The sequence below is a fragment of the Pararge aegeria genome, chromosome 11 (genome assembly GCF_905163445.1).
Source record: "Pararge aegeria chromosome 11, ilParAegt1.1, whole genome shotgun sequence".
In the NCBI taxonomy this organism is placed as follows: domain Eukaryota; kingdom Metazoa; phylum Arthropoda; class Insecta; order Lepidoptera; family Nymphalidae; genus Pararge; species Pararge aegeria.
In genome coordinates, this window is record NC_053190.1 from 7,455,515 (window position 1) to 7,480,458 (window position 24,944).

At 33.7% G+C, this 24,944-nt stretch overlaps 2 protein-coding genes and 1 long non-coding RNA gene across 4 annotated transcripts; 2 read left to right on the forward strand and 1 right to left on the reverse strand.

Moving 5' to 3' along the window:
• Nucleotides 1-158: 158 nt before the first annotated feature.
• Nucleotides 159-2,540, reverse strand: LOC120627716. The gene is made up of 2 exons (XR_005658938.1): nucleotides 1,313-2,540; nucleotides 159-593 (listed from the first exon to the last, which is right to left on the reverse strand). It is a non-coding gene; the product is annotated as an uncharacterized LOC120627716 (long non-coding RNA).
• A 2,364-nt stretch (nucleotides 2,541-4,904) lies between these two features.
• On the forward strand, nucleotides 4,905-12,696 carry LOC120627294 (rab3 GTPase-activating protein regulatory subunit). Its single transcript, XM_039895240.1, has 9 exons — nucleotides 4,905-5,145; nucleotides 5,244-5,455; nucleotides 5,747-5,996; nucleotides 6,677-6,848; nucleotides 7,481-7,630; nucleotides 8,603-8,852; nucleotides 9,067-11,577; nucleotides 11,972-12,169; nucleotides 12,491-12,696. Exons 1-9 carry the CDS (start codon nucleotides 5,067-5,069, stop codon nucleotides 12,662-12,664), a joined length of 3,996 nt encoding a protein of 1,331 aa, XP_039751174.1. The 5' UTR covers nucleotides 4,905-5,066; the 3' UTR covers nucleotides 12,665-12,696.
• A 757-nt stretch (nucleotides 12,697-13,453) lies between these two features.
• LOC120627721 (fibroblast growth factor receptor substrate 2) lies at nucleotides 13,454-17,661 on the forward strand. Of its 2 annotated transcripts, none has more exons than XM_039895744.1 (3): nucleotides 13,454-13,533; nucleotides 13,648-13,910; nucleotides 14,948-17,661. In XM_039895744.1, the coding sequence occupies exons 2-3, from the start codon at nucleotides 13,691-13,693 to the stop codon at nucleotides 16,258-16,260; spliced, it is 1,533 nt and encodes a 510-aa protein (XP_039751678.1). In that variant the 5' UTR covers nucleotides 13,454-13,533; nucleotides 13,648-13,690; the 3' UTR covers nucleotides 16,261-17,661. The 2 variants fall into 2 exon arrangements, with proteins under 2 accessions (XP_039751678.1, XP_039751679.1); XM_039895745.1 differs by having other exon boundaries at nucleotides 13,655-13,910.
• The last annotated feature ends 7,283 nt before the right edge of the window (nucleotides 17,662-24,944 follow it).

The window sequence follows — 24,944 nt, forward strand, 5'->3', positions numbered from 1 at the left end:
CTCTTACAAAGTTTTCATTCCTAGCTTTACTGTTACACGAGTGGGTATAGTGAAGGGTGTGCCCCAAGACTGGACAGAAGAAGATATCCAGGAAAATATCAATGTTCCTATAGGATGTGGTAAAATCATAAAGGTAAGACGTATTAAAAGAAAAAATGTTACTGATGGTACAGCTTCATTTTCAAATACAAACATGGTTGTATTGACGTTTGATGGTCAAATTTTACCAAAAAGGGTTTACATGTGTTATACAGCACTCCCTGTTGAATTATATATTTTCCCAACTATCCAGTGCTACAATTGTTGCAAATTTGGCCACACTAAAATTCAATGCAGATCCAAGCCCCGTTGCTTTAAATGTGGGGATGAACACCCCTCAGACACTTGTGCCGTTGTCTCTGATAATGCTCGTTGTCTTCATTGCACAGGTCGCCACTTTACGACTAGTAAGTTGTGTCCAGAATTTTCTAGACCGCAGAAAATCAAAATTTCAATGGCCCAGAGCTGCATATCATATGCAGAGGCGGCTAAAGTCCATCCCCCTTCTACATCAAAGTCTTATGCTGATGTAGCTGCTACCTCTCCTCCACAATCTGAAAATAAAAATCATCCTTCATCAAACTTCAATTCATATGTACCATCAGCACCAAACAGTTCTCATAAAAAAACTGTGTTTGTTCAACGTCATGTACCTCCAAAACAAACTGGAGGATATGACCGTTCCATGCATCAATCGATTGACAGTGATTACAATAATGCTAATTCTCAGATGCCTGATGGTTATGTATTAAAACAGAGATCATCAAATACAATCCCACAACAATCCATTGCAGAATTAATTTTGGAACTTATAAAATTACTCTCTAATTCTAGTTTAAATAACACTTCTAATACTATCTCTTCACCGTCCAACGTCGCAAATTCTTTATTGACAGCTCTAAACCAAATCTTTAATTATGGACCACAAAATCCTTCAGTGGAACTGTAGGAGTGCCATAAGCAAAAAAACTGATATTCTTTACTTGCTAAATAAATATAAGCCTATGGCTATGTGTCTCTCTGAGACATGGTTAAAACCAGAGTTCTCTTTCAGGATCTCTGGTTTTGTTACTGTGAGAAATGATAGGCTTGATGGATATGGTGGAGTGGCCATACTCATTGCCAAAGCTTTCTCCTATAAAATTTTTTCACTCCCTCCCCTCAGTGATGGCATTAATGCCATTGCTGTGATTGTAAATAAAATTTGTATTATTTCTGTTTATATTCCTCACCCTTCTTATTCCTTATATAATGAGTTTAGTCATTTACTTACTACTTTACCTAGTCCATTTTTAGTACTTGGGGATTTCAATTGTCAAAATCAGTCATGGGGTAGTACTAGTTCTAATTATTATGGTGAATTGATGGCAGATATTTTAGACTCTCAAAATATATGTATTTTGAACAATGGCACTCCAACTCGACGTACTGGTCCTGGTGAATGCCTTAGTGCTCCTGACCTATCTCTTTGCTCTCCAAGTATGGCCTCTCTGATATCCTGGAGTGTACTTGATCATTCTTATGGCAGTGATCACTTACCACTTGTTCTTACTTTACCTATCTCTTGCCCTCCTTCTAACCTACAATACAGTTCTAAATTAAAACATAAGCTGCCAGATGACTGGACTACATTTAAACATTATGTTGATTCAAAAATATCTAGCCTTCCTACGGTTAAAGGTGGTAATGAAACAATATGTGCAGATGCATTTAGTAAAATTCTTATTGATGCTGCTAACACTTTATTCCCACAACGAGGTAATAGACAAGGTAAAATTCCATTTCCCCCTTGGTGGGATCATGAATGCACAATTGCCATTAAGCAACGGAAAGAGGCTGAGAAAAAATATTGTTCCATGATGACTACGGATAATTTAGAAAATTATTCTCAAACAGTTTCTACAACTCGTAAGCTCCTCAAAAAGAAGAAATTTGAGGGTTGGAAACGATTTTGCGAGTCCATAAGTCCTGATATTTGTCCATCGGTAGTTTGGAGAAATATTAGAAGGTTTAAATCAGCTTTCTATGAATCTCCATCTGGTGCATTACCTATTGAGCTAGCCGACCAATTTATGGATAAGTTGGCTCCTCCATCAGTTCCTGACTTTAATAATGTCCAGTGTTGTACTTTTTCCTCTAAAGCTTGTAGTTATACAGACCTCAATGCTCCCTTTTCTTTGTCTGAACTAGAAGGGGTTTTATCTTATGTAAAAGATTCATCCCCAGGCGAAGACGGCATTACTTACTCTTTCTTAATAAACAGCAGTGTCGCTTCCTTGAACTACTATTTGAGTATTATTAATGCCATTGTGTTGTCTGGTAATATTCCTTCTTGGAAAACCCAAGCTATAATTCCCATATTAAAACCAAACAAACCAGCCTCTGATGTTTCTTCTTTTCGCCCAATAGCCCTATCCTCTGTTCTTGCTAAAATAGCTGAGCATCTTGTTAAAAACAGGTTAGAATTTTTCATTGAAAATAATAATATTTTGACAGCTAATCAGCTGTGATTCAGAAAAGGCCGTAGTACCACAGACAATATTAGTATTTTGGTTTCGGATATTCGGCTAGCTTTCTCGAGTAATGAGTAGGTTCTTGCGGCCTTTCTTGATATCAGCTCAGCGTATGATAATGTGCTGATCTCAGTTATGCATAGAAAACTTCATGACCTCCATGTACCACAATTATTAATTACATTTATTATCAATATGCTTTCGGAGAGGTGTATTAAATTAGACCTACATAACGGTACTCAACTTTCAAGGCTGGCATGGAGAGGTTTACCCCAGGGGTCCGTCCTCAGTCCATTACTGTATAATATTTATACATATGATTTAGAAAAATCATTAAACTCTGATGTAAATATTTTGCAATATGCTGATGATCTACTCTTATACAAATCGGATAAGTGTATTGAAAATTCTAGTAACTGTTTAACTACAACTCTTAAAAAGCTAAATTACTGGTTAGATGTCCACGGACTGGAATTGTCTGTTAATAAAAGCACTGTTGTTCTATTTTCTAGACGGAGAATCTATCCCGATTTCAACGTCCTTTATAGGGATAATCCTATCCCTGTAAAGTCTGAAGCGAAATTCTTGGGCGTTATTTTAGACTCCAGACTTACTGGAGTTCCTCACTGTAACTATATTGTAGCTAAGTGTGAAAAAAACTTAAATATGATCAGGTGTCTAACCGGTGTCTGGTGGGGTGCTCATTCTTTTTCCTTGCGTCTTATTTATAATGCCCTTATTCGTAGCTTATTAGATTACGCCACTTTTATTCTAGAGCCCTGTAGTGCCGTTGCTCTTAGGAAATTAGATAGCGTGCAGGCAAAAGCGCTAAGGATCATCCTTGGTGCTATGAAATCTACTCCTATCAATGCTATGCAAATAGAGTGCGTTGAACCCCCTCTATGTTTAAGACGACAATTTCTAGCTGATAGGTATCTATTTAAAGCTATGCAATTTTCACAGCATCCTTTACGTGATAAACTTCAACTCCTCTTAGAATTTATAGATACTTGTTCGTACTGGTCCCATAAATCTGCCCCGTGTCTTATCAAAAGCTATCGAATGTTTTGCTCCATACAAGCGCCGATCTATAGTACATATTGCTATCCTACTTTTTATTCTAAATATAATGCATTAATAATCTCTCCGGATGTTAGAATTAATCCAGGTATTCCAAGAAACCAGTTGGAAGCTCCTCAATATGTAAACATATTAAAAGAAAATAAATTTTCTGATTTTCATTATATGTATAGTGATGCTTCTAAGCATTCACCGGATGGCCCGGTTGGAGTTGGAGTTTTTCATGTTCAATATAATATTGTCCAGAAAATAAAACTTCCACCGGAATCATCAGTATTTACTGGAGAATGCTTTGGTTTGTTAAAATCTGTTGAATATATTCTTCTTGCCAAACTTAAGGAATCTATCATATTTACCGACTCTATGAGTGCTCTGCAAGCTTCATCTAGATTTCCATTTAAGTCTGCCCAGATAAGCCATGTTATTTTAAAAATTAGAAACCTCCTGCTTACTTGTAATGAAAAAGGCTATACAGTGGTGTTTTCCTGGGTACCAGGTCACACTGGAATTTCTGGAAATGAACGTGCTGACCAGCTTGCCAATGAGGCTATATCATGCGGAGATATTGCCGACTATTGTAACTATGCCTATGATTTATGTGCACTCCCAAAACATTCCCTTCAGGAATCTTGGAAAATGGCTTGGTCGATTTCTAGCCAGTCAAAGGGTAAATCTTTCGCTAGGATTCAAAACTCTATTCCGTCAAAGCCATGGTTCTCGGATTTAAAGTTGAGCAGGAGAGTGACATGTATCTTGACGCGTATGCGTTTGGGCCACGTTTGTTCTCCTGTGCAACTGGCGAAATTTGGAATTGTGGATAGTGATTTGTGCGAATGTGGTGAGGTGGGGGACCTGAACCACATATTCTTATCATGCTCAAAATATAACCGGGATTCATTTTACCAGGGTCTTATTAAGTTAAACATCCCACTTCCTACTTCCGTTGACATCCTCTTGTCCATTAATGAACCATGTATATATAAACTTTTTTCCTCATTTATCCTATTGTATGATATTAAGTTGTAAATAAGTAGCTAGTTTAAATATTCCGTATTATTAAATTATATTATTATTAAATCCATATTATTATACTATTTAATCCTTTCCTGATCCTATTAATTCTTTTCGAAATTCCTTTTTATAAAAAACTTAGTTTTTTTTTCAATGTAAAAAGTTTCCTCGTTTAAAAAAAAAAAAATGTATAAATAAGAAAAACACTTGACCACAGAATAAGCAATTGACTATGGTTCAATCGCTCAGCGCGCAGAACCAATAAACCAAAAAGAAGAAGAAACAATAATGTCCAGATGTGGACCAAAATCTAAACCGTGATCCTGTGCCTTGATCCACTATCAAAATATCAATGTCTCGTTTCCGAATTGGCGATTATAAATAGATCCCATTTATTACATTTCTAAGTTAACTTGTAAAAAAATGTGCAATGTTGAAGAAATCGCGGATTGTGGAGATATTTTAACATTGGGTAGAGCTTTGTTTATACCAGAAAAAGAAGGTACATCATAACAAAATACTGTTCTTATCTGTAGGCTTACAATATTTACTTCCTTTATATTAAAAATACTAAATCGAAAATTATTGATTTTCTTTTAGATAAGACTTGGCTATCAAAATGCTCAGTATCTTTGTCGTCTTGCGGAAACCTATTGTCGGTTGGGTACAAAAAACGCCTCTGTTTTCTTACTGCTCAATGGATAAGTTCAATCGAAAGCAACACATATTTGGTATCATGGAGTGGTACTCTTGCATCTGATATCACCTCTGTTCTGACACTGTCAATTTGTCCTTCACAACAATCGTCACAGGTTGGTTTATTGATCATTTATCTAGTTTTATAAGAAATTAGAATTAAATAATTTTATAACAACTCTATTGGATATTCATTTTTATAAGCAGGTGATACTATGCAGAATTGTATGATATACAATGATCAATATTAAGCTTAATTTACTACATTATATGTACAAAAACTAGGCAAACCTGTGTAGTGCAATTTGTAGGTTCTTCAATTTTATAAATCTATCAAAATTCAGTTTTTTTTACATAGTATATAATAATATATAAGGTTTTGTGGAATGTTTGTTTTTATTTTTCAGAATGGGCCAGATTGGTTCTGCATAGTTGTTGGGTTTCAAAATGGAAGTATCGGATTCTATACAAACACTGGTCATTTGTTATTACATGAAAAATTAGATGAAAAACCTGTATTGAAAATCTCATGTCATACAGGAACTTATGGTACTCTTCCGGATGATGTTCACATAATATTTCAAACTGGTGTTTGTGTCCTCATTGGATCAAGCTTGTTCCAAACACTTAGAAATGCTAAAGCACAAGTTGCAAAAGGTAAAAAGTTTTATACATAAAAATTACTATTAATTTTATCAAAGCATACTTCCATACTAAATTTTATAGACTATTTGATGACAATTAGTGTATGAGAATTAGTTATTATGTGTAAATAGTATTAATATAGGGATGCAGGAAGTGCAAAAAGATGTATTTTAAAAAAAAATATTATATGCACTCAATCAAAAGAAGAAAACATCTGTAAAATTGATTGTTTTTGTTGTTTTTCCTTGACCTATTAATTCCAGTAGGTCCTATTTGTGAAAATGTTTTCAATATCCAATATGTTATATTTGTTTATCACAAACAACATAAGAACATATCAATATTTTTTCTCTAAGCCTTTATATAATAATCAGTTGTTGATTGCTTTTTTTAAATACATTTCAGTACTGTAATCATTTAGTACATAAATTTTATGTCAGTATTTTTCTCAGCACATGCTACATTATTGCAATTTTTAAAAAAGAATAAAGTAAATAGTTGAAATAGTTCTTGCAGTTTCATAGCCTACAAACAAACATAAAATCTTTCCTCTTTAAAATATGAGTATAGAAGTATAGATTATGCATCTTATTTTGTTCAGAATATCAATATATCTTGAAAAAAATTCCTAATAGTTCCAGTTTTAGTTTAACAACATTGTAATATGTGTGTAATATCATTTCAATCAACAGTTCAAGCTGGTATCCGGGATGAACATGCAGTAGATAGCAGGAATATTCAGATAAGAAAATGGACATTTACAGAACAGGAACAAATTAATGATGCTGCAGTGGTTGGGCTAGAATTAAAAAATACTTATGACCATTTCCTAGCAGCTTCAACATATGGAGGATATGATACTTGGTTTGTAACAATTTTAAATACCTTTCTTCCCAATCCATTAAATGTTAACTGCAATCCCACTTGTTGGTAGATGATGATTTATTCTAAGATGGTTATCAAATTGGTTATGGCAATTAAATTAAACCCAACGCCTTAATCAGTTTCTTCTTTTTACGTAGTATCAGACTGGAATGCTAAATTGCTTGGTGAGACTTCATGTCAAAAGGATTTAAACAATAATAGCCTAATTTCCTACAAATATTATATATGCTGAGCAGTGATAGACTTGTGTAATAAACCTCTTCTTCTTTTTGGTCTGTTCACCACGCACCTCTATATTTCCAGACTTTTGCCCATTTTAAGCTAGCAAATATCATTTGCTTAAACAGTAAAGGACACCATCATGAGAAAACTTGCATGTTTATGCGTTTTCATAACTTGAAGGCGGGGAAATTCAATGAATCCACCTCAACCTTTCTCATTCTGCAAGAAGACAGAATTGTGGACTACAACTCTTCTAACTTTGAGAGGAGACCTGTGGCTTGTAGTTGGCTGCTAATGGATTGAAAATTATTATAAATGCAAATTAGAAAATATTAAAATTAGTGAGTTATTTTAATATATTATACATTTATTTTATTTCTTTATTTTAGGTACCGCTCCATTCCACCAGTCAATACATTAATTCTTGCTTCAGGCATAACGCCATATTTGGGATTTCATTATGCATTAGAGGGTGGAACAACTCCCCCTCTACAAGATGTGGCTCGAGCAGTTGCCAATAAAATTAAATCAGCACTACCGTAAGTTGGTTTTTGTCCAAATATTTCTGTCAACAATTCTCTGAAACCAGCTGGGTGGCCTTCAATTACACACACCATGCACGTTATCAGAATTATAACTGACAAATAACAAGCCAACGTTTCTTACGCTAGTTACCAATCTGAAAGGGATGATTTAAGAAATCTCACTAAGTATAAGACACAAACTGTGGAAAAATAGAAACATGAAACTTTATGTTCCATATTATTTATTGATCTAACCAGGTTGCTTCTTTAATAGTTTTTAAAGGACAATGTGAGATGGTGATAACAAAAAAAAAATAACAACCGGCTAAGTTTGTTGTGGGCTTCTTCTTAGACCAGGGCGCGTTTGGAACCCTCGAAGCTTTAGTTTTAAGTTGACGAATTTATTTATCGCCATCAACACACTCCTTTGTCTTATTTTACATGGAATGTACGCATCAAAAGTGCCATCTATGTGCCTATTTGAATAAAGAAATATATGACTTTGAGTTTGACATAAATGTATACTGTGTAGGTCGCATCGGTTTGCTTAACTGTTATGAGGCGTCTTTAACGGTGGAACAAAATAAATTCTTCTAAGATAAAGTTGTGGCCAACAACTACAGGAGGCAGGAGCTTGATTTCCCTTTCTGGGGACAGAGTTAGAATTCCAACATGCTTCAACTGTAAAGGAAAATGTCGTGAGGAAACCTGCATGCCTGAGAGTTCTATATAATGTTCTCAAAGGTGTGTGGAGTCCACAAAATGCGCACTAGGCCAGCTTAACCAGCAGGCTTAACCTCTTCTCATTGTGGTAGGAAACCTGTGTTCAGTGGTGGGCCGGTAATGGGTCGATGTGATGATAATCAACTATATTCCGCGCGGAAGTGCTAGACACCTCGGGCGGTATGTCACTATACCGCCTCAGGTGACTACTATATCATATATAATAAAATTTCTAAATATCAAATTAATTCAACTTTAAAACAGTGGCTGGTTGGGTGGGTCTACCGAGGTTGCGCCAAATAATGCAGAGCCTCTAATAAGAGCAGAACAGTTATCAATGAGGAATGGTATATTTGATGGACAGCGACACGGCACTACAGTCACAATATCTCCGGACCGGCGTCTTGCTGCATTTACCGATAGTTTAGGAAGAGTGGCTGTCTTAGATGTAACCAAAGGCTGTGTTATTAGACTTTTCAAAGGATGCAGAGATGCTCAGTGTGCTTTTGTTCAAGTATGTTGTCTATCTGTGATTTTATAAATAAGTTCTGAATTATTTTAAGGATTTTTTGAACTTACTATCTGGCAGCTGGGCACTTACCTCTTCATAGTAGTGGGGGTAAAGAAACTTCTGATTGGCAAGCTTTAATGACAATCTTTTAATTTGTGTTTGTAATGGAATGCGATTTCTTATCTTACATCAGGATAAACAGTAATAAAATTTTCAGATTTTTGATGCAGACAACAAAAAACCACAACTTTCTGTCATTAAGGAGATACGAAGAGCATTGTTCTTAATCATTTACAATCCGAAAAAAGGCCTTATAGATATCAGACTCATGCAAAGAGGCAGTAGAGTTGCAGTCTTCACAGCAACAAAAAATGGAAAACTGTTATACAATACTTGCGGATTGACTGGCGCAGAAAAAAATTATACTCATAAAAAACTAAACTTACCAGAATTTCAGTGTGTGCTAATTGATCCAGATGGCAAGCTAAAGAAGTTTAATATTCCGTTCTACTACTCTTTGGAAGGCGAACATTTAGAAAGGTCGAAAGATTTACACATTATAAGAGCCATACGCGATATTATAAAGAAATCTTCAAATTTCTCGGACGACATTAAAGAAGAAATAGTTCAAAGTGCTTCAAAGTTGAAAACGTTGGAGATTAAAAAACATTGCTTAGAAATGTTGATAAAGAACCGTGAAACATCTTCAGAAACACTAATTTCTTGCTTAGAAATATTTTGGGACAGTCTTACTGATGATGAGTTGTATGAGCATAATCAAAAAATTCAAAACTATTTTGGGAACCTCGCACTGGTCACTCTTTTTCATAGACTTATTTGTAACGAAAATACTGATGATGTGCAAAATTTAATTGCCAAAGTCTGTGAAACCTTTGAGTTAAAACAGCATTTAGAAATTGACGATAAACTTGACGATGGCCTTGATTTTCATCTTTTAGAAGACGATAATTGTATATTAGAACGATTATTAATTTTAGCACAAGAAAAAGATTTCAGGGAGCAGCAACAGACAAAAGTTACTTTTGCAGATAATCACATAAGCACATACAAAGACTTTATCTCGTGTTTTGTGCTAGAAAACAGAGAAGAATTTATAACATTAAAACCAGATATAACAACTGAAAAATTAAATAATTTATCATGCGACATTTTTAAATGTATAATTAAACTAAATGACCTTACTTTGCTGACAAAATGCGTTAAAGCTAGTAATATTGATTCAAAAGAAATCGTTAAACTTGTGATTATGCATGTAGCTAACATGCCACTCGAACAAATAAATTTAGATTTAATAGAGAAAATCATTGCTGTATTGTATTATCTATGTAGAGTGTCTGAAGAAGCTACTAATATGAAATATAATGAAATATCTCCGTGGTGGGAAAATATTCGCGGCATACTTGTCGACTTACCATGCCCTCTAAGAAGTTTGATACTTGCAATGACTTGTAAATCTGTTGCCAATATTTTTGAATCTATGTCTCCCGAAAAAGAGGACGCTTGGGAGTCTCTCACTAAAGAAAATGCTAAATGGGGTATTCTAATCGGCAAATTAGAGGACATATCTATATTAAGTATAATTCTTATGTGTAAGGCCAATTTTCATGGCGATTCGCTACCTAAGCTTCCGTTTGAAGAGATGAACATTAATTTAAAATATATATATACGAGGGGAAAAGGCTCAGTAACAGAATTGATCGCCAAGTGGCTTTGTGGCATGGGCGTGCCACCAGAGACAATAGTGGCAAATGAACTTATGGAAATGTTTGACGCTACTTCCAATTCAGAATTGAATTCTACAGCAGGCGATGATAAACCTGAATTCCTGTTCATGGAAAATAATCGCCATTATATTGATAGTAATCCGCAAATATTTAAATGGTTATCTCTCCTTCGAAGACAGTTTCCTTTGAGCACAAAGGCTGACTATGTTCTTGCAAACATGTGTTGGGAATATGCAATGGAATGGCAAAAGTCTTTAAATAAAACTATTGAGTTAGAAGCAGTACTACAATGCTTAGAAAACATATCGGATTTACATTTACGTTTAGGTTTGTTTTCCATAATTTGGTTGACTTACATAAAACATACTTTCGAAGATAGTTGTCGGCTTGTCAATAAAGTAGGAAAATTGCCTAAAGACCATTTATGCATACAAGACCTTGGATTCAAGAGCGAATGCTTGAAGAGTTTTCTCAATATCGCAAAAAACTATTTGGACAAATTCTACTCTTGCTCTTTAAAGACGTTTGATCAGGCAAAACAAGAAATAAAGTTTGAAAAAATTTGGGATGAAAGTTTGCCATCTTTGGTAGAAGTTGCACAAGATACAAAAACTGTTAACATAGATATTTTGAACCTGAACTATCAAATCTCATGTACTATTTATTATCAGTGTCATTTCAACTTGAAGTTTACAAAGCCGTTAGATAGTCTTTATGATATTGACTATCAGTACATATTGGAGGCTCTTGCAGGCAATGTTGTACAGAGAGATATTAGTATGAAATGTTCAGAAAAGTTGTTGGCGCCCAGAATGAAATATCTTACGAAATTAACGCGAACTGCAGTTGAAACCATAAGTTGTATAGATAACAATGAAGAATCCAAATCATACAATAATGAAGAATGTTTACATTGGATTGAAAATATCTGCGTTTTGGCGGAACTATGGGGTGTCGATAACAACTATGTGAGGCGACAATATGTAAGTAACTTCTTAAGAAAATTGTGAACATTGGTGTATAGTAATAAGAGATATTTACAATACATCCAGAATGAAGCTAAGTATTATTTATGCCAGACTATAAAATACTATATAATTGTTTAACAATTAGTATTTTAGAAGCGGCTTTTGATGCCTGATTCTTAAACCATTTATGTTTTGTAATTACTAACACATCACAAAAAAAAACGCTACAATTTCACGTGGTTAAATAAAAAAATATATTCTGGTAATAAATAGAAGGTATAGTATTCATATTTTATTTATAGTATTCATAACCGCTGCCATTTTCGGAAGTCACTTTTAAATAATAGATTTTCTCTAATAATTATATTTATTAGTATGTGCTTACTTTCAACATAAATGTTTTTTGCAGGTGACTGGTTTATATCATATGGGATATGATGAATTAGCAGTGAATATACTCGGTTTAATCACAGAACCACAGTTATTACTGCCTTCAGTTTTAGCAATAACCATCCAAAGACTAAAACGAAGTTTAGAGAATTCAACCAACCAACCGGAGTGGATAGTATCCATGCCACCTCAGCTTTATAAGAAAATGCAAAATACGGTTTGATTTATTAATTTATTTTAGAGAACCTTTTAGTTTTATTTGTATCATAGTGATCTACTGACCGCTTATTTCGATGGTAGGTTTTTGGAGAGAAAGAGTGTGAAAATGGTGGTTTATTTTTGCCCTAAGATTATAAACCGCGTTTAATTAAAAAGGCGGGTGGTTAAAACTTAGGTTACATAGGCAGAAGTGGTGCAGCTTTCCAATCGCTACATCTGCTAAATTAAAAATAGGTCAAAACCGGAGGGTTTTTTTTTTTTAATCAACTAAACTAAATATAAATATTCTACATGGTCATTAAATATTAATTTATTGCAGATTTTGGACCCATCAATTCCGGCTCAGCCGTCATTGTCAACTACTACACTAGTTCTACAGAAACTAGTGTCCCAGATTGCTAAAAAAACAATGGATGCAGAAGCAATGCAAAACATCAAATTGGCTGAACTTATTATTGAAAGCTGCGAACTCTTAATTAGAAGAAAATTATGAAAATCTAATCAATAAAGTATAATGAAACTGTTTATTAGTTTATATTTCAAACGTTAATTTTAAGGGGTTTGTTTTCCCTGTGCATTTGTTAAATTAATAGGGGGTAAAAAGGCGAAAACTTTCCGGGCGAGGGGGCGCGTTTTTTTATCTCGTGATGTTTTTGTTTTAGATGTCTATTTGAGATAGTTGTATATACCTAGTTTTGATTTGATTCGTTATTATGGGAAGAGGAGAATCTGGAGGAACTTCCGACTTGCTGCCCTGCTCGTTCCGCTGGAGTCCATCAGGTCTTCGGAGTTTAAGGATGTTTGGAATAAATTTTTATTTACAAACAAACAAACAAATTATCAGAGACTCATAAACCACCAAAGATTATTCCGCGCACTACTTAATAGCTTTTAAAGAACACGGAAGCATGCAAGATTATTTATGTATATATTAAATCAACAATTATTATTAAAGACATCTGAAGTAACTGAATTAGGAAAAATTACTTTACTTGACTAAAACTGAAAACATGGCCTTAAGATATCAATATTTTAGACTTAAGAAATGGCTTTACGCCTTACGATGAGATTGAAATTGAATGTGAATGTTGAAACTAAAGACACGGCTTTCTGCCTTCAATTTTAAATATAATATGAATATTAAACACCGAAGACATTGCTGAACAGTAACATACCTTTGCCCTTTCCCTATGGGAAAAAAATAATGGGATTATCTGTGATCACTCTGAGTAAGTCCGGTCATGTAGTCTGTACTCTGTGATCTTTATTTATAATTTTTGTTTACAAGTGAAATAAATTACGAGTTACGACGATGAGCTGCATTGAAACAATGATAAAATTTCGATGAGATTCTCTAATAATGTGTGTATACAAATACCTTTACCTTTCACATAACTGTAAAATGGGCAATAAAATTTCAAATTCGATGTTATCTTGAATTTCAATGTTATCAATATTCATAATAATGAATTTTAGTTTTCAGATCACTTTTTCATAAGCCTACTTCTAAATCTTCAAAATGGGCTGTTTTCAAAGTAAAAAAGAATCTTCTGACTTACACCCCAACGTATTTCGTGTTGTTAATATCGATGAAAACGGTGCAGATCTGTGTACAGGGCAGCTAGAAATAACAGAATCAGATATAATTTTATACAGAGAAGGGAGAGAATCCACTGTGTGGCCCCTACATTCCCTGCGACGGTATGGATTTGAAGGAGAAATATTTAGTTTTGAGTCAGGTAAACTACACACTTAACTAAAATAAAAATTATTAGCTTCAATACCAGTGAAAATATTCATATCATTTAAACTTTTACAACACTGTGATGATACAGTCTAAGATGGCAGCTGGCTAACCTGTTAATAGTATGCCTTTTTTTAAACTCATACACCTCATCAGTTTAACCGATTGAAATACCACTGCCTGAAAATTGTAGGGTCTTTTGTAGGGTATGCTAAAATCACCGATCCTGGGCCATCCTTTGTACTTGTTTGATGTAGTCTGCCCCCCTTGTTGGGGGTCGGCCAAGCTGCATTCAACAGTGCTCAGTTGCCAGTCCAATACTGGGACCCCGCTGTACACCTAATCAATTAAAAAAACCTTTGAATGAAATACTGGAGCCTATGGTTATAGTCTAATGGCAAATCAGCTTGATCCCTGGCATGCACCTCTAATTCCTCTGAGCTGTGTGCATTTTAAGCAGTTAAATAACACTTACTTTAATTGTAAAACATAGGGAGGAAACCTTGCCTGTGGTTTACCCATATTCTCATAGGTGTCTGTACTTGGCCAGCACAGTGGACTACTGTTCTTTTCATTAATGATGATGATGATGATGAGCTTAAATATCAAACTTAGTAACTATATAAATTTGAATAGAAGCAGGTGTTGCTATGCAATTATTAATTTATTTTTGTGTTTATTTCTTAACTTTTCTGATTTATATCTTCAAAACATACTTAGCAATAGAAAGGAATATTGAGTATAGACAAAACCTGGATATGAAAATAATTATCAAAAAATTGAAATGACAATTTGAGATGGTGATCACAAAAAGAATAAATACCTAGTTAACTTATGATGACCTTACTTAAAGCGCCTTCTCAAGCCTATTTTCTTTTTCTTTTTTTGGAACTTGAAATACTTTACAACTAGCAACTAGCCTGACTGACTAAGCAAAAAACTAAATTACAAGATTGCAGCACTCACAACTGCAAAGGAGGTTAACAAAAAATCAATGATTATTGTCATTTTTAAGTAATATTCTCTTTTCAGGCAGAAGATGTGAAACAGGGGAAGGTATATATGCATTTAGATGTCGTAGAGCATCAATACTGTTCCAAGCACTGCAACAACAAATACAATTAAGAAATGTAGTGCATGATTCTGTGCAGTACCCTGTATCCAGGCTCTCTCCCTCACCACAAGGTCGACAGACATTGCAAGCTAGTGTCATCCATCGTTCCTCTATAGATAATGGTCAACCAGAAAATTTGGCTCAAAGCTTTAACAACAATCTTCCAACTGCTGTTACCCCAGGAGTCCCAACTACATTGCCAACGCTAACCCAGTCACCTCGTTCACCTTCAAGTGCAGACATCTTAGAAGTTATGCCTTTGTATCCACACCCTCAAGCCAGTGGTAACCATGTGACTAATGTTTACCAAGTTAGAGATTTTAAACGTGAACATAACAATAACCAAGCAGAAATGGCAGCGGACCACAGACACGTGTACTCGAATGACTTTAACAGAGATCTAGCTATGCTTAGAAATACATTGAGACAGGAGACAGCACTAAATACTATAAGGGACATTGAGGATGAAAACCATTTCCTTGAAAATAGGTATGTAGGGGAGAAAGCAAAGAATAATTCAGATAAAAGTCTTCTGTCTCCTACAATGAGTAATTCTAGTGAACACTATGCACAATTGAGTATAGAACAACAAGAACCTTCTAGGCTGTATGTGAATATAGCACCCAATGATAACAACACTTTTGATCCAAATAAAAATGAAGTTGTACCTACTACACCTCTTACACCCAAACAAGTTGAGTACTGTAATCTCACAGTCGGAACAAAAGCTGAAATTAATACTTACGCTAATTTGATGCTTGGTGATATTATAACTGACAGTGTTCAGAATAGTAAACAAATTATCAATAACTTGGACCGCAATCAAAAGTTTTCTGAATCAGATACTTTTGCATCTATGTCTCCAGTTGAAGACTTAAACTATGCAATCCTTGACATTGATTCAAATAAGGATAATATTAAGACAGTTAGAGATATGGCATCACCAGAAAGTCAGTCATACAATAGCTCTAAAAATGAAAGCACAACTTCATACAGCTCACAGCCACGTGGCAGAGTGGTATCCCAGAGCAGCATAGACAGATCTTCAGCTGCCAACACAGCCAATCCTGCACCTAGTGCTAGCATTGGCTATACAACAATTGACTTTGATAAAACTGTTGCATTAACCTCTGTAGCTGCAGGAGCAGAGTTATGTAATCTGGATGGTTCCAGAAAAAATAGACACAACTCTTGCAGTGTTATTAACATTGCTGATCAAGGAAGGACATAGTGAAAATCTGAGGTATCATATTCCTAAAGCTAAAGCTCAGGAGGTACAGAATTAAGTTATCATCAACATATATAGGATTGGAATTGAAAGACATTTTTAATTTATTAATATTTATAAAATACACGCAAACGCAACAATGGAGCCCTGTAAAAGAAACGGCAGGTGCTTCAAGCGTGACGCACACGTATTTTTAGTGGCACCAGAATTAAAATAACTTCAAGAATTAAAAGAAACAATCTATTGTTCAAAAATTACCATAGCAAATAAAGCGGAGCTACAATGAGTCTGATGCGAATCCTCTGAAAGGGTCTGGAATTATATCATGTGAATGCTCAAGAAGCTGACTGATGATTAAAAAGGGATTAACACCTTACCCCTTTGAAACAGAAGGTGGCGGTTATTCCACTAATAAAAACATTCCCAAGGATGGTTGACGTCAGGCAGGCAAAACCAAATCAACAAGTCTGTCTTCAAATTTGAAGAAGACATAACTTGCCAACCACACATAACGTGGAATAAGGATAAGAAAAATAATAATATTTAAAATTCTTTTGTATTCATGTATACAAAAACTTCATTTAAGAAATTTTGAAACAATTTATTTATTATATGCCAAAAACATGAGCCAGAATGTTCCAAACCAAAGTAGAATATTTCTCAAACCAAAGTAGTTTAAAATGTTGGTACAACAATAAGTAAGTAATGCATTCATTTGTATACAATGGACTAATTTATTGCTCTAATTATGGCCTTGTGTGAAATTTTGAGGAGGTTAAGACAAAGTTCAAATTTTATCAAGAACCTACTTACTTGATAATTTATAAAGATTTAGATACTGGTGCTGGATTCCTATCATCTCTGATAATCGAAAGTTATCTCCGACTGGCAGGTAATTTTGCTGCCAAAATTATATGCATATATATCATATATATCATAAAATTCATGAGCATATAGTATTCTCATCAATTTTAAAATGATATAAAATTCCAACTTGCAATGAAGCACCTTAAAATTTATTATGCTCTCTCGGAATATGTATTTAAAAACTTAAGGAATCAAGATCAAATAGAGAACCTGTAATAAATGCATGTACTTACTGCATATTTATTATTAAATGTAGTAGGTTGCCCGCGACTTCGTCCGCGTGCTATCTATGATAAGTAAATGTTTCCTTTACAACTTTTTTCGCTATTCTACGCTCGCCTGTCCGTGATAATAGGTTTCGATAAGCGTCCTTCTGAACCTCTTTTTCTATTTGCTTGACTCCTAAGCGCTGTAGGTTAATATTAATAAACCTTTTAAAATCAGGCTGTCAAATGCCAAAATGATTTTACAAATCCAACTAGTAGACCTTGAATTAAACGCGTTTAAACAAACAAATGTACCAGCCAAAAAAACTAATTCTCATTCTATATAATATATATATATATATATACATATATATATATATATACATATACATATATACATATATATATATATATATATATATATATATATATATATGTATATATATATTATATCTATAAAATTATAACAGACAACATTAAAGTTGATATATTTTCAGCTATGTATTATTCCATCCAAGAGTTTTAGGATGTTTAAAAAGTTTTTTTTTACATTATCTTAAAATATTAATTGCTACGTTGGCAATTGTTTTCTAGGTGCTTATTATTATTATATGATAGAACATTAAAAATAAAAGCATGATTATGATATCATGTTATCTATCTTTTTATATTTCAGAGAACTACTGATTTTTACAGATACGTTTAATAAGTGCGATTACACAATTTTATGTAATTTCAGTAATATGAATTGAGAAAAAGCTAAAGGCATTATTTAATAGGTCCGTATGTTTGTCTGTTTTTTATCATTGTAGACAGATTTTTCCATTATGAGTAAATATTTTTATATTACAAGATGTAATTCTAGGTTTTTCTAGTAATCATGGTTTTTAACCATGGTTGTTATAAAAAAAAACCTTCATTAATATTATACTACTATTAAATAGTAAAATATGAATATTATTTCTTCTATTACTGTAGCCACTTTTTTACTCATGTCATGTTTATTATTCTAAATCTGATTGATTACTTTTAACTTTATATTCACAGTCATATTTTAATTATGGTTTACATTTTTTTTAGTTATTTATGCAACTGTTGTTTAATAAGGGGTATTAAAATACGAATGTGGGTTTATTAATGAGATAGCTGTGTTAATATCACAGTATCACATAAGTGAGTGTTCAACAGTCGCATACAATTCTTTATCTACACCCATAATATGAATGGTCTATTTAAGACTCTGAAACAGCTTACTGCTAACATTGAAACAGCCAGTCCTAGTAACCAAATTTTATCCATTACTGAGTTTGTGTATACAAATAAACTAAGTATTAATGAAATAATTATTTATTGCAGTAGTAATTATGAACATTTTGTATAGTGCGATTAATAAAATGTGTGCAACGCGCGTGAATTACAGTGTTCTTTTTTTGAAATTCATACAGATATCACGCATTGAGCTGTGTGAATGTGCAGAAGGTATTTAAAAAAAAAACTAGTGTATTATGACATTTGAAACAATTCAGTATAATATATATTAGGACATTGTTTTATTGTTGGCAATAAGCAGACTGTTTCTGAATCTTTCCAAGATGATTTAAAGCATGGGAGTAGACAAAATAACTATATATGGGATATACTAGAGTCTAGGTGGCATAAGTTTATATAGCGTTTAGCTAGATCAATGTTAATAGATGTGAGTAGGATAGCCTAATCATATAATTTCTGAAGAAGTGTTGTGCTTGTATTTCGAATTGAGCATAATATTGATTTTAATAGTTCCTAATTTATCCCAATTATATTATTTAAACTGATTGCCAAAGCTAAGCTTAATAGACAGTCATATTAAAATAGTCCAGTTGTTGTTGAGCTTATACTTCTTTGGTGTGTTATGAAAAGTGAATGCGTAAATTGTACTTATGTGAAGATTTACTCTCTCGGAATATATCTACAATAAATGATAAAAAAAAAATGTGATTAGCATATAAATATAGCTTATGTGCGTACATTATAAGTACACACACCGGTTTTTTTTTTGTCAAGCATTATTTATCAATTAGTTTTTTGGTACTCACTTATGTATAGGTTTCAGTTTAGGGCCAGAGATGCCTAATTAAATATGAATTAATAGTAACGGTTCCCCCTAACTTCCTTGATTGTGGCAAACTAGAACTACCAGTTAGAATGTTTTTTGAAATAATTTTATGAAGCAAATTTTAAGTAAATTGGTCTAGTTTGCCAAACTAACACAGAAAAATCAACTTATAACTATCAGCTTTTATCAAGCGCCTCAGTAAAATTTTCCACTTGTTCTCGAAACAATATATTCAAGCCGGCAATATAAGCTTTGAGTCTTCTTGTAAATTGATATCTACTAAGAATTAGGGAGTCTTGAATTTAGATAAAGTCAATTTTTTCTTACTTGTCTTATATATTATGTTAAAAATGTTTGTTACTTTTTAGATTAAAGAAGATTTTTAATTTGTTTTTTTAATGTTAACACATTTAATTTACTTTTTGTTCATAATATAAGATTGGTAAGAAAAAATGGTGAATTTATACGATGTGGGAATAATTTTTGTTATTTATATATGAGTTTTGTAATGATAAATATTTACTGTTAAGTTTACTTTTAAGATTTGCTTAAAATGATATTATACCAAATACTTTAAAATAAGACCACTACACTCCTTGCTGTTTCGGTTTTAAGGTGGCGTGTAAAAAGCATTATCGTACTTGCCTACGTTTTATCGTGCTATTAAATATTTTTTTATAGGTCGGGACACGTAAAATGAGCACTAACCGTCAACCTGCGCGGTGGACAATTAATATAATCACATGGGAATGAGTACGATTATATCAATAAATTAATATTTATTTAGGAAAAGTAAACATTAATCTTAGTTAAATAGGCGCTACAATGAATATTGTAATATAAGTAATCACTTACTGTGAATAACAAAATTAGATCATTTGCGACCTTTTTACGTGACACGACTTATTTATTATTGAGAAATTAAAATATGCCAAACATTTTTAAATCGATAGCAACAGTACGTTGGCTTTCATTGCGAATGCCTATCTCACAATACATTATTAAAGGTCCAATATTTCCTGCCATACAATAATGTATTAAGTAGCTTAAGACCAAGAAGAAATACGGTCTGAATCATTTATTTTCGATTCGACCGATCAATTTGTATCGAGTCACGTTTTAGTTTGTAATGTAAAACCGAGTGGTACATTTTATAAAAAAAATTAAGTAACACGACCTACAATCTATCGACCTGAGGCGTAGATGTGTAAGCCTCACGTGCCTGTAATTACACCGGTAAACACGCTTTTAGGCTGCCCGTCCACCAGAGCGGAGCGAGGCAGCGGAGCCGAGAAACGGACTAATGCGGAGCGCAGTTGCGTACTGTGTCTGGTTCACTCGTAAGTGAACCAGACACAGCAGCGGAGATTTTGTGCAATCCTATTGGTTAATATTTCTCCGTTTCTCGGCTCCGCTGCCTCGCTCCGCTCCGGTGGACTGGCAGCCTTAGACCAGCATTTGCAACGCAGCATTGCTATTTGCAGCTGTAATAAGCGTCTCTGTGGTACCTACTCTTATTTCTTATCTCTCAGCAGGGCTAGGACAGGCAGGAGACAAAATACGTTAATAATTAACGTGTCCAAGCACGGGAACATTGAAGAGGAGAAGTTGAGATAAACGGGGGTAATTTATTATTAAACATATATTATTTGGAAATAATTTCCATTGGTGTGCCATTGCCCTGAGAGTTGATAAAGCTGTAGGAGAAGATACATTTTTATCCTTTCCCTGGGGAGATAATCGTGCCCTGCCCATGCTAGCCGTGCTGCTAATAAATTTGTATTTTTGTTATCTATATAAATTATAGAATCGACGCTGATAAATGGTATTCAGGCCTGAGTAGTTTTTTCTGGCAGACTTTATTATTCTTCTTGCTTCTCTCTATTGAAACTTTAACTCCGTTTTTCAATGGTGACGTCACAATCTGTCTTTTGTCGTCACTGAAGTATTGACTCTAGAATTTTAGAAACGCGTCAATGCTTTATCCAATCTTTCGGTTATCCTTGTAAAAATCCGGTTATGTTCGATCAGGATTCACATAGATACACTATAGGTACCTACGTAGTTTCATGTAGGAACTTTAAGACTTAACATTGAGTTAAAAATTGTAGTGAGTATTTAGAGAAAATTGTAAAACATTATTTTTGCTGTTGTAGATAAGTGTATATTGAGGAATGATTATCGGTTTATGTATTCAATTTACCTAATTATGCTGCTAACGTAAATATGCTGCAAAGTAAGGGTCGTCCAAATTAAAACAATTCAAAAGTGTTGTATAAAATATATCAAGCCTTATACGATAAGTCCTTTCTTTAATTTTATAAGAAACACAAAGTAGGTCATCTACTTGACAGAATTAAAACCCAAAGTGGCACTAGTTCGTCCATGCATTCAGCACAATAAAAAATGTTCTAGAACGTTCTGCGCGCGTCCCCCGTTTGCAGTGTACGGACGCACTGCGGACAATGCGCTTGTATGACGCAATGCGTAATTTTGCATACCAATAATTATTGAGTTCGGTATCTGATATCGCGCTAAATTTTATTGGCCGTGGGTCGACAGTCGTTCTGTAGCAAAATCTCTACTGTAGCCTAGATCGGTTGTAGTGATGCGCCCGAAATTAACAAATCAATCTAATCCAAACTCTTTACAGCGCAGATAAAATTTAGTAGTGCTATCCTATTTCTATTCCTAACAAGCGGTGATAGACTAGTGGTTAGGACATCAGCCTTATTTTTCGAAGAGAACGAGTTCGATACCCGGCACACAAGTCTAGCTTTCATTTTTAAGAAATGAAATATGACTTAGATAATACGGTGAAGGAAAACATCGGGAAGAAACCTGATTGCCTGTGAGGTCCCATAACGTTCTCTTTTTTTTTTTTTTTTTTGTGAAAATGTATATTGCTCACAAAATAAATAAATAAATAGAAAATAAATAGATATGCTACTCAGCCAGCGTGGTGGACTACGCCCTAAACCCATCTCATTATTAGAGGAGATCTGAAGATTTTGTATAAGATTGGTAAATAAAATCGGGCGTTTGAAATACCAAAGAATTTAATGTAATGTAATGTTTGCGTAAAATTGTAAATACCGTTAGATTATATTCTATCTCGCGAGATATGTCTCGTTAAATTTCAAGAATAGAAGAATACGTATATACGTAATAAGTTCCATTGGGTCCAATGCGCCACGGTGATTAGGTCTGTCGGATTCGTAGCGAAGAAAACCCTACGGTGTTTCAACCATTTGACTGTTTGTACGGTCGAGTGAATGCTTACCTAAAACAACTTAAGTTTATAATATTTCGGTTCACTTATAAACTATTGATTCATAATGTACTGAAAAAATTTAAGCAACGTTCTCATGGTTGTAAGCAATCTTTTGGTAGCTAGATTTTTATAATCTAACGGTATTTACAATATTCGGTGTCAAACAAAAAGCGCGGTTAATATAAGACTAAGATGTTGCCAATTTTCTTTAGGTTAATAATGTATGCCATTGATATATTATAAATTAACATTGTCTGCCAATAGTTCTAATTGCTAATTTGTAAAATAAGTTGCCATATTTTGCTTGCAAAATTTCCTGAACATTTACAGTAGGTAGACGAATGTTGTACAAAGACACTAGTTATATTTTAATGTTAATGTTATTATTATGCTGTATAAATTATTTAAAGTGTCATATTTCTGGGGCATATTTAAACGTGGTAGCTAAAAGTCCACCGACTAGTTAACATGGATTGTGCATGCACCATATTATTTAACATTTGTTATACCTATACCCAACTTTAAAACTAAGTTATGAATTATAAATAATTATAAAATGGGATATTAGTGTAAAGTTATACTGATATGGATTGTGCATGCACCATATTATTTAACATTTGTTATACCTATACCCAACTTTAAAACTAAGTTATGAATTATAAATAATTATAAAATGGGATATTAGTGTAAAGTTATACTGATAAGTGCGGGGCGTAGAAAGGACCCTTATGCCCGTTTTCTCTAAGGCATCGCCTAACTCGAATGCCTAATGATTAAAGCGATGTGTACGTATATAAAAAAAAACGTTTCACAAAGTCTTAAGCGATAACTATAGGTGAACCGTGAACGGCTTATACCTAGGAATCTCCTTAGATTAGGTGTTACTTCTGTAGGCCTTTCCTTGTGAGTCGTTAGTGAAAACGGGCAGCACAGTCGCGATGCGGCGCTGTCTAGACAATGTCGGTATTTAGAACGATGTCAAAGGTGTCTACTAATATGTATCTTATCTTTGTCATGTGAATACTATTAGCGTACTAGCATACCAGCGGTCTTCGATAAATAGTGTACTAGATATGCAGTCCCATACAACATCTAAGAGAGAAAGTGACAGATTTTCCTTTATATGTACTTATGTTTCTATGCGGTTTGTAGAATCTTGAATATAACTTTATTTTTTTTATTCCGTCATTTTTATTGCTTGACGCCCCGACACGTGCTAGTATGGAAACCAATGTGAATGTTTCGTCTGTCGTGTAGTACTCGTATAGATTCTTGAATCGTGGGTTAGTTCTTATTTTTCACGGGCACTTCGATGACTGACAGCATATCTTGGATATTATTGATCGAAGCTAGCCATACCATATGCGATATAGAATAGCTATGGTTATCTCTGTCGCACACAAGTGGTATAAATGATATATAACTATATGCTGCACGCACACAGGTTAATTACGCTGTTAAAATATTTGAAAACTAATAAATGCAGAAGTACTGCCTTATTTTTGCTAATGTCCTCAGTTGCAATATATGTAGGTACTAAATTTGAAGCTCTCAAAGTAGCGACTGCGTACTTTACCTGTCAATAATTAAGTTTAATGTACAATTAGTAATGCCTAGTGTGAGTTTTTGATAATACAATTTCCCTGTATTGTAAAGAGATGGCGCTCTTTTAATTCCATATAAATCGTAGCTAACTTGCACACCATTGAATAGACAGAAAATCTCACGCTGGGCATTCAGAATGAGTACTTCTACTGTTACAGTTCGCACAATCTTGGTCTGGCTGAAATTTGCTCTCCGAGACAATCACGAATGAAGTATGTATTTATATACTCTATTGTTTCTAACTTGAGCGAAATTCTCTTTTTGCGCAAACGTAAAATTCATTTGTCTTAAAATTAATTTTAATTGTTTATCAACAATCTAATTATGTCTTCCAAAAGGTAAATATTATTATTTCGAAACTTTGGTTTCTTTAAGAACTATTTAAACTATTTAATGTGTTAAACATGATGGTGAAATCAAATAAAATTACATATAGTATTTATTTTATGTAAAACACTTCAATCGTTTTATTTATCGGTATCTCCATTTCTATTTTCTTATAGCCGAATACTGAAAAAAAAGTTAAATAACTATCAAATATTTTAAGCAGCGATTTAAATTGAAATTCAAAATTAATTTATCATTTCACTCATTAATTTTGAAAGGTCAAGTCAGTCTGTTTTTAGTGACACTACCACCG